Here is a 10,376-nt window from a genome sequence, read left to right as displayed (position 1 = left end):
TCTGGTGACTAGTTTTGAAGCTGAGAGTGCAAGCTTTAATTAAAAAAAAACGATCTTGCTACGATGATTTTTAACGGAGATATCGTCGGTAATGTCGAAAACACAAGGGTTATTTCAATGAGCTGTGATTTGGTGAAAAAAATCGTAGGAACTTCTTTTTTTTTTAATTGAAGAGAAAAGTATACACTTTTTGATACCGTAAGCAGAACTGGCGAAGAAAAATTACTACACTCCGCACAGTGCGTCAAAGTGTGCAATTTTTTAGAGAAAAAACATGGTCATGATTTTGAGAAAGTTCCGGGAAATGGGAAGAGTGAATACAAATTCCAATAAGAGCTTCTTAAAGCAGAGGCTTTGCCCTATAAAATGAAAAAAAACTTTTCCATTCGACCAGTTTTCGCGAAGTTACGCTTATTTGAAATTCGCCAAATTTTGATGTAAATTTCTTGTTGCGTTAATTTTTTTGACCAGTATATAATTTTATAAGAATTGATGATATTTTTACTATACAGTCACGTACATTACTATTTAATATCACGAATTTATATTAACATTTATATATTTTTGACAAAGAAATCGAGTTCAAACTTAGGGTATATTAATAATTATTAAAGTATGTTTTTTGGTGTAGTTGAAAATATAAAATTAAATTGAATTTTCTCGACGAGTTGTCATCACTAGGGACTCTCACAAAGAAGCTAATTATTAACGGGAAAAATACTGTGAATACATTACTATGAATGTGAAAAAATTAATGACAAGAAGAGAAAATCCAGCAACAAATAATTAACGACTGGAAATATTTGTAAATTATTGTATCTATATTGCAAGTAATTTTAATGCACAGGAATATAAAGACGAAAATTTATCCAAGTATTTTAAGAGGACAACAATTTTAAGTTTAGTGTCTTCGAAAAAAATTTATTACACTAAAGGTCCGAGCACACGAGAAAACTTAAGCAGTAGAACTTAAGACTTCAGGGAAATGATCAATGACTGTCGAGAACGTAAGCAGCCATTTTGAAACTTAAGCAATGCTGAAAATTCCAATTGGTTGAAATTCTTAAGTTTTAAGTTTTACTGCTTAAGGGGTTACACCAGTCTAGAATTTTCCAAAAATGCAAAATTTTTTTTCGCTAAAAGTGTACTTTATAGTTTTAAGAATAAGGTATACTTGGTCTTAAAGACTCATCATCGGCCGATGAACCGGTATGAAGCGGAAGGCTGTTCGGATAATGAGCACCTCCGCCAAGAAGCTGAAAATGCCTGCGGACAACGACGACATTGAAGTAAATCAATCGTTCGGTTATCATTTAATTAATTTCGTGGCTGTTTTCTCTGTTATTTCGGATAATGTTGTATGTAAAAAGTGCGGGACAAATGTGTCGTTCACCGAGACGGCTAAACGTGGCCTGGGGTTTAAAATCGTTATTTCTTGTGAAAAAGGTGAAAACATTTGTATTCCGAACAGTCCATTTATTGATAAAGGATACGAAATTAATCGCCGAATTATATTAGCAATGCGTTTATTAGGAATTGGTTTCAATGGCATTGTGAAGTGTTGCGCTTTTATGCTGCGAGGGAGGCCCGACAATCATTAAAATCAGCCAGAAAAGAAAAAGAGGATGAAGATTTAAACCTAGAAGGACAGCTTTATGGTGCAGGCATAGTAGACTAAAGGTACGTTGGGTTAAAATTCAAAAATTTGTGCATTATGTTAAAAAAAATGTTACTTGAAACTTTAAACGCGTTTTTCTCAGAACAGCTTTTTTCAAATTGGCTTGCAGCATAACTCAAACAATTTTCATCCAAATCACTTCAAGTTTGCGGCAAATTGGGACTAACTAAATTCTGCACAGAAGTACGTAGCCGTTTTTCGATATGTTTAAAACTTTTCTTTTTATAAAAAATTCTATACGACAATTTTTGGCCAAAAAATTGACTTTTTTTCATAGGCTTGCCATTTCCAAACCAACCGTCATTTTAAAAATTCGCTACGTATTTCTCTAGCTATTTTCATAAAAAATAAGGAAATTTTTGGTTTTTGTTCTAGGATAAAATTTGTGGACGTTATGCTACAAGCCCCGGAGCACCTCTCGCAGAGCAGCCATCCAGTGACCGGACCCTCACACTGCCATTTTTAATGATAAATGCACGAAAAAAATTAATTTGCATACTACAATATATGTATAATAAAGCCATAAAATTAGTTTTTATCTTAAACTTTGTTTTACATGTAAAAAAATTTCCCGAAATTACTCTTGCGCAAGACTGTCTAGACTGGTGTAACCCGTTAAGTTTTTTCGTGTGTTTGGGCCTTAAACGAATTGTATGATAAACAGCAAAACGCATTAATATGTTTAAGATATTTGCGAAACGTACACACTGTTAGCATGTAGACAAGAATATGAGGGTTTTTAAAAACGTGTGACATATTCTTAAGGTAAATGAAGCAGTCTTTATAGTATGAATGAATAATAATTAATAAGCTTTTTAACGCACCTTTCAGCATACGAGCAGTCGCGGATGACATAAATATTTATGTGTTATGCATAACGTGTGTTTGTGAGAGGGTGATAAAAATCGTATACATAATAATGCCCTTTGGCAAGATCTCACCACATATATCCCATTTAGTAATTTGATGAGCAAAAATTGAAATGAGGCCAGATGAAGAATATATCAAACGACAAAATAAATATATAACGTATTACGGCAAACGCTCGTCACATAATTTAGAATATCTCAGGAACGAAACATAAGTTTAAACGCTAGTTTGATTCTTAATTCTAAACTAAAAATATGTTAGAGTGCCTAAAAGGTATTATTAAATCTAAAGCAAGTCCACACAAATAAATATTAATTGCTGTAACGATAATTTATAAAATAAAAATTAAACCCCCCCCCCCCTGATAACTTATTTAACTTTCACTTTTGTCATACACTGCAAACTGTTAATGTCCAATAAAATTTTTACCAGTCGAATGCCCTTTATTACTCAATGCAGTACCGTCACGTTCGTGACTTGGCCAAGTACCCCCACTCTTCCTTGATCATATCGGCCAGCTTCTCGGCGATCATATAAATAGGCATGTTGATGTGAGCCGATACAATATCCGGCATGATAGAACTGTCTGCTACTCGCAATCCTTTAACGCCGATCACCTATGTTGTATGTGAAAATTCGTAAATTATAAATCGATGTGTGCGTGTGTCATGCTTACATCACGCAAGAATATTCGTTACAAGTACATAAACTTGGAGACAAGTACTCTATAGTGCATCTTTTGATAAATACCTTTAATCTAGGGTCGACGACAGCAGTCGGGTCTCCTCTCGGTCCCATCTTGCATGTACCGGAAAAGTGATAGATAGTGATAGACGCCGTCCTTACTGCGCACTCCCAATAAGCATGAGAATCATAATCGTACTTTTCGCATCCGGGAAAAGTATCGTTCGACAATCGTGAATCGAACGTCTGCATCGCTTTCGTCTGACCGACACTTATTGCAGCTTTAATGCCGGCAATCATTGTCTCGACATCTTCCGGATCGTCAAAGTAATTCGGCACAATCTCAGGCTTGACGTTAACGTCGTTGGCCAGCAATCTTATCCGACCACGACTCTTTGGTCTCAGCAGCATCGGTATTATAGTCCAGCCGTAATTGTTGATGTATTTATTCCATATCTGACTCATTTGATCATTGAAACCCATTACAATCGGAAAAATAACATCTCCTTTAAATGCACCACCGATAAATAGCAGTTCGATGTCCGGTAAGCCGTTACGTTTCTCTGGATCTTTGGTGTCGATGAAAGCGAGAGCTTCGCACGCACCCGGAACCGTAAGTGGTCCCGATCGCTTCAACATGTAGTCCCGTATATACGGAAAAGCAGGATTTATGAGGTTCAACAATTTCAAGCTTATCGGGTCGTTAACCGTCCACGTTAACCCGCCAAATCCTACGTGATCCATCAGATTTTCGCCAACCGGCAAGTCCCGGATAACGCTTATGCCGAGCTCCTTTAGTTGTTTGACTGGTCCGATGCCAGAAAGCATCAGTAATTGAGGTGATCCAATAGCACCCGCGCACAAAATCACTTCCTTCCTCACAAACACGTGAATAATTCGACCATGTTTAACAAACTCCACACCGATCGCCCGATTCGTGCGACGATCAATCAGTACTTTTCTCACCGTGCTCTTGCGTGTCACGTGAAGATTTTGGCGATCTCTCGCAGGCTGTAGGTAGGCTCTATTGCTGCTTAGACGGCTGCCATTTGCGATCGTGCTCTGCAAATACGAGAACCCTATCATATTCTTCCCGTTGTAATCTAACAGCGGGTATTCCAGCTCCTTGCCAGCTTCTAGGAAGGCCTCTGCCAATGGTGTGCGGAATACCGGATAAGAGATGTGCAACGGTCCCTTACTTCCATGGTAAGTAGCGTCCGATTGCAACTCTGGGATGTCGATCGTTTCCAGTTTTTTAAAGTATTCGAGTACGTCCTTGTAAGCCCAGCCCTCGTTACCCATCTCAGCCCATCGGTCGTAATCCTCGGCCCCGCCTCTTGTTGCGATCATGTAGTTCAGCACACTACTGCCACCCATCACTTTGCCTCTAGGGCAGTTGCACCTGTTGTTGGTCATGCCGAGGCAGTATCGGTCGGACGATTTCGTTCGGTACTTCCAATTGATATCGTTGCTTAGCTGCAACATGTGAGCGAGAATCGGGATGTCCATGAGCAAATTCTCATCAGATCCAGCTTCGATCAGCAACACCTCGACCTCACGGATCTCGCTAAGCCTCGCAGCTGTCGTGGCACCGGCCGTGCCCGCGCCAATCACCACGAAATCGTACACGGCTCCGAACTCCGGAACTGCGTCCGGTATCTGCTGGTTCGTATCACGTTGACCTTGCTGTAGGAAATTCAAGGCTCCGATACCCAGCCCAAATATATTAGTCAATTCGTGTCCGCTCACGCCATCGCCGTAAACACTGCGGGACTTTTCCGGCGACAATTGTCCGCCCGACTGCAACGGGACAATTGCAGCGATAGCACTGAGAAGGTAAAAATGTCTCGGCACCATGCCCGATACATCCAAATGGCAATTGGCTATTAAGCGTGGCTGTCTCGCGAGCGGAACGCGCGATAATAGAGAACCGCATTCGAAGTTCCCCCGTCATATATACCTACATCGAGGTCGGTGTGTTGTTTGTTTTTAAACGCGCCATTGTATGTGTCCACAAGATGCATGCGATAACGAAGGTCGTGAGGAGAAGAAAAAGGTATTTCAAATTAATTCCAAGAATTTAATTCTGCAAGAAAAAAAGGAATGGCATATCTGTCTGAATTTACTTTCGCACTTTTTATGCGATATCGAATTCATGTCCGTTAACGCTTCGTCTCATCTAACGTATAGCAATGCTTTTTGATAATATCACATTAACCTATACATAATATTACTTAACGACAACGAAGATGGGTAGGTTTGTCGTTTATATATCATATCTATGTATCTTGCTAACAGATTCGATACGAGAAATGCCTAATGGAAATTCGATAAATCTGCATGAGACGCGAAGGATCGAAATAATAATTTTCTTCGAAACCATTCCTTAGCCTGCACGTTTTGTATATTTAATCTTGCTAAATTCTTCTTTTCAAGAGTTTGGCGAGATTAAATATAAATAGCAACCATTGCAAACGTTGCAAGAAACTCCATGTCGCTCTTTTTGTAGGAGAAATGAATTGCGTGAATAATATTGAAATTTCAAAACAAAATTATTAATTTGTATATAGTGCAGCGGTTGCCGAAATTGTATGTGCGTGTATTTTTTTATAATTAATGTGTATAATTTAGTGTAATGATATTTTCTTTTGTACACAAATCTTGCGACAATCTGTGAAATACGTGACAAATAATTACGCAAACTCTAGCAAAATAAGAGAATATACGCGATACATATATATTTTCTAATCGTAAAATTAGTTTTAATCGGTCAATTAAATTTTGATATCTTACACTATATATAGGTTACACGCCGTCTTCATCGGTAAAACATTCTCTATAGACTGCGATTATGTTTTAAATAATTTTTTTGTTGCGAGCGATATTTCATCTTTGAAAGATATAAGAACAAAACACGGAGGTAAGAAAATGGACGGGTTATGGAAATTAATTACGTAGAAACATTACCAGTATTACTATTTTCATATATTTATTCATAATATTAATACACAAGGGATACTATTGAAAATTTTATGTCTAATTGAATTCAAAGTTCAGATATGTGAGCGGATTTTTTTTACACAAAATATTGGATCAGATCTCTCGTGCTTGTCCCGCGTTTCGGCTCCCAGAAGAACCATAGTGGATTATTAAGGACAAGTAAATTTATTATCTTGAGAAAGAAGGATGTTAGGACAGTTTATTTTGATTTTTGAGTTATCGAAAAGTTTCTTTTTCTTAACTTAATTTAAACTATAATCAAATCACGCGTGCAATTGTATGTAATATCAATAATTTTCCATAAATCTCTAAAATATTTTCTTATTCTTAATATATTTTCTTGAAAATTCACAGTTTATTTCTTTGTCACAACTTCTGAGAGCGAAAAACATCTTTTTGTAATATCGTCACTTTTGAGATACTCCATCTCTAATTGTAAGTATCTTTGTCGTCAAACGGAATATAAACGAGTAAAATTCTCTACCTGAAAAGTAATCTGTCGTAACTACAAAATTATTGATTTTGAGGTTTTTGTCTCAACTTGATCATCAAATAAACTTTAATTGGGATCAAAAGGAAAAATTTAAGTCGATCAGAGACTGGCAAAAAGTAATCTTTATTTAAATCACAACGTTTCGAAATCTTTATCGAGCCCTTTTCAAGTATAATCTGAAAATAAATTATAAATGTTCAAACCTTAAAAGAAACTTAAAATATTGATATCGCTATTGAAAGTTCACTGACCGCAGAGGCATGTTTTTTGACTCTTGCACTTAACTTATTAATTCATTAATTTATCTTTACCCTTAATAATTTCAGCTATGATATTATGAATTTGCTGCTACAGACTCATGAACTCATTCTGTTTCGGCATAAATTGATTTTTTCCTTTCTTTGTACACATTTAAAGTACTTTTCTTTGTATTACGGTTTGAACATCTATAATTTATTTCCAGATTATATTGGGTTTGAAATAAATTTTCAAACATTCGCGCACTTTATATACGAATTCGATCTGCTATCAACTTCACACATATATGACGTATTAAACATTTGAAAGTAGCAATTGGAAGGAAACTTTACTGTCAAATTTGTTGTCGTCGATTGATGTTTGTGAGTCATGTGAATTTATCCTTACTGGTTCAGACGATTTCGTAATGAAAATTTTAATCTCGCTGATGAGAAACGTTCTGGACGGCCCTTCAAAATTGGCAGTCATGAAACCTTGGCCTCGATTGAAACTAATTGTCTTGAAACACTGATTAAATGTATGTCGACAAAATATAATTAGTATGAAATTTTTTGTTTAAAAACCGGGCGAACTTATTCATCAACCCAATACTTTATAAGAGGACCCGATAAAGAGGTCGAAACGTTATGATTAAAATAAAGATTACTTTTTGCCAGTCCGGTCTTTCCCGTTTGTTTTATTTATTTAGAATTAATCCTGTATAACCGACTCGTTAATAGACAGCTATTAATTTAATTTCAAGTAAACACGAGCCTAGATTTATAATCATTTATAATTTAATTTTAAGTAAAAACAACGTGACTATAGTTTTTTTGTCCTTATGTTACATCCTTGAAACGATTTCTTTTAAACTCACGATAAATTCCTTAATACCGGTTTATCTCAATCACTAAAATTTTTACCAGTCGGTGGCCCTTGGTGTACCGAGTGAAAGTTTTGCGCATATAATTGCAATGAATATCAATAAGAAAACGAATTTATACTTATCACTGCCATTTTTACAATTGTACGACTAGACTCAATTCGAATACCATTGTAATATACTAGAGCCGATATAAAAATTTATTTTTTATTTATTCGCGAATATTTCTGTTTTTTTCTCATAAAAAATATACGACACATAGAGAGACATATGAAATTTTTCCAGGCTCTTGTAAGCGTGCACCTGGAATTATCAATCAGAATATGTGTCAATGTCAGCGTCTTTCCTTGAATATTAACTCGCACATGTGCGAAGGGCTACCCAGGATGTTATCGGAATTTGAATTTTCCATGCAAACCGTAGCTAGTCGAGGGTTGTTCCCCTAAATATCGCGAGTATCTGTAGTATTGGGAAATAATCTTCCACGAGGGCATCGTGTTGTTATTCAAAAGCTGTTCTTGTAGTTTTCTACAATTTCATATCTTTTTGTGAGATGAAAATGTCCGACGTTAAAAAGCAGCGAGCGCATGTGAAATTTGTTTCCTTTCGTTAAATAAATCTGCAGCTAATTGTAAGACTATAGGCACGAAAGCTCACGAAAGCTTGTAGGTATAATACCATAAATGAATTGTAAAGATTAATCGTTTCAAAAGGAATAAAACGGCAGTTGAGAATCGACCGCTCTTCTGGCCGCTCTTTCACGAGCAAAACTGGCGAAAGTATATAAAGTACGAAAACACTATTTTTTTAACAATTCAAGAAAAACGTAGTGTTCTTTAATATCAGTCACGGTTGTACGTTAATATATTGTGAATAAGTTCTATTCTTTATCGCGACATTCAAAACATTTACGAATATAATACTAATTGTAAAACTAAAATGTCGCTAGCGTGTCTAATCTCTTGTTGGCGTCATTTCCCTTATATAAACATTTTATCACAATGACACAATATATTCTTGGATTAAGTGTACCTTAAGAATTAATCAAATTTATCCTACATCTTCTCTGAAACATGATAGACATGATTTTTTTGTAACATGTCGGTGACAGATCACGACATTCGGGAAACTTATCGTTAATGCGTCAGTTGCATGATCGGTGTGTTTATTCGTTACACAAGCATTCCTTGCTAAAAATTCAGAGCACGTAATAGGCCGTCTCGTCAGATTATCGTAATGCTTACTATTGTTACGTTGAGATACGTGACGGGCATTGCGATAATTCATTTTACCTCGTTATATTTCGTTTGATGAGAGAATTTCGGTCTTGGCCTACTCACCATTACGTAAAAAATTACAGCTCGGCGATCAAACTCTCGCTAAATATTATACATGCATATATTAAACTTAAATTTGTTTAAGAATCGATAAGCAATTAACAACCGAAAATTATTATTATCTTACGTACGTGTGTAAACTAAAAGCATGTGTCGTTTTCGAAAGTTTTTATTTTACCCATCACTGTTATTAGATATTGATTATGAAATCTTCCTTTACCTGAAAATCTGAACTCCACAGACGAAAATTTTCTGCTCGATGGCGAAATGCTTATTATAAACGTACCTGCGGTCTACTTTTCACAAAGTAGTTAGTTATTAATAAATATCGTTTCGACTCGCGATGATTTTTCAAAAATCTCTTCTTCTTTTTTCGTTACAACAAGTAACATTTTACAATACCGCACATACGTACCGCATACAGTTACACGGGGACTAAGTCAAAGAAAACACATCCACAAATGTCTTTAGATAACACAGTTACATCAGTTTGAAAGTAAATTGCAAGAAATAGCATTAGAATAACAATCACGTCTTTCACGTTGAAAAAAGTAATTCTATCGACAAATTACCCACGGGGTTACATTACACGCTTTATAATTTACGCAAGAAACGACGTCTATTAAGCTAGAATGCCAAACTGAGCACAATCATATGAAATGCACGGAGGATTTAGTGCTTTTTATGTGCCAATTTATTGCCCTACTCCTGATATCCTGGTCCTGAATTTTCTGCTCGTCGTTTAAGGTAAAAAATTAAATAAATAATATGGCGTGCTGGCTTTACGTACAAGAGTAAAGTACGTTAAAAAAATTAGTTGCTCTACCGAATTCGGTACCAAAATGATCCTGGAATTATGTTGCGCACAAAATTCGGGACCAGTTAAGAGCACATAATTCCAGGATCATTTTAGTACCGAATTCGGTAGAGCAACTAATTTTTTTAACGTACTTTACTCTTGTACGTAAAGCCAGCACGCCATATTATTTATTTAATTTTTTACCTTAAACGACGAGCAGAAAATTCGGGACCAGGATATCTTAAGAGCACACAATTCCAGGATCATTTTGGTACCGAATTCGGTAGAGCAACTAATTTTTTTAACGTACTTTTCTCTTGCACGTGAAGCCAGCATGATACTGAAGTTATGAATATTCTGACTGTGTCTAGGATATCTTAAGGATGTATTACGTA

The 10,376-nt window shown here is 36.0% G+C and overlaps 1 protein-coding gene across 1 annotated transcript; it reads right to left on the bottom strand.

Moving 5' to 3' along the window:
• Positions 1-2,182: 2,182 nt before the first annotated feature.
• Positions 2,183-5,253, bottom strand: LOC105558339 (glucose dehydrogenase [FAD, quinone]-like). Its single transcript, XM_012005953.1, has 2 exons — positions 3,299-5,253; positions 2,183-3,165 (listed from the first exon to the last, which is right to left on the bottom strand). Exons 1-2 carry the CDS (start codon positions 5,087-5,089, stop codon positions 3,013-3,015), a joined length of 1,944 nt encoding a protein of 647 aa, XP_011861343.1. The 5' UTR covers positions 5,090-5,253; the 3' UTR covers positions 2,183-3,012.
• Between the last annotated feature and the right edge of the window lie 5,123 nt (positions 5,254-10,376).

The sequence above is a fragment of the Vollenhovia emeryi genome, unplaced genomic scaffold (genome assembly GCF_000949405.1).
Source record: "Vollenhovia emeryi isolate VEMERY1.0 unplaced genomic scaffold, V.emery_V1.0 DF939354.1, whole genome shotgun sequence".
Lineage (NCBI taxonomy): Eukaryota > Metazoa > Arthropoda > Insecta > Hymenoptera > Formicidae > Vollenhovia > Vollenhovia emeryi.
The sequence above is the reverse complement of the archived record's forward strand: the minus strand, read 5'-3'. Positions and strand labels throughout refer to the sequence as shown.

Bases quoted from the DNA above. Each gene is read 5' to 3' on its own strand.
- LOC105558339 (XM_012005953.1), bottom strand. From the start codon at position 5,089: ATGGTGCCGAGACATTTTTACCTTCTCAGTGCTATCGCTGCAATTGTC. The intron at 3,166-3,298 runs GTATTTATCAAA...CATACAACATAG, and splicing joins TCGTCGACCCTAGATTAAAG to GTGATCGGCGTTAAAGGATT.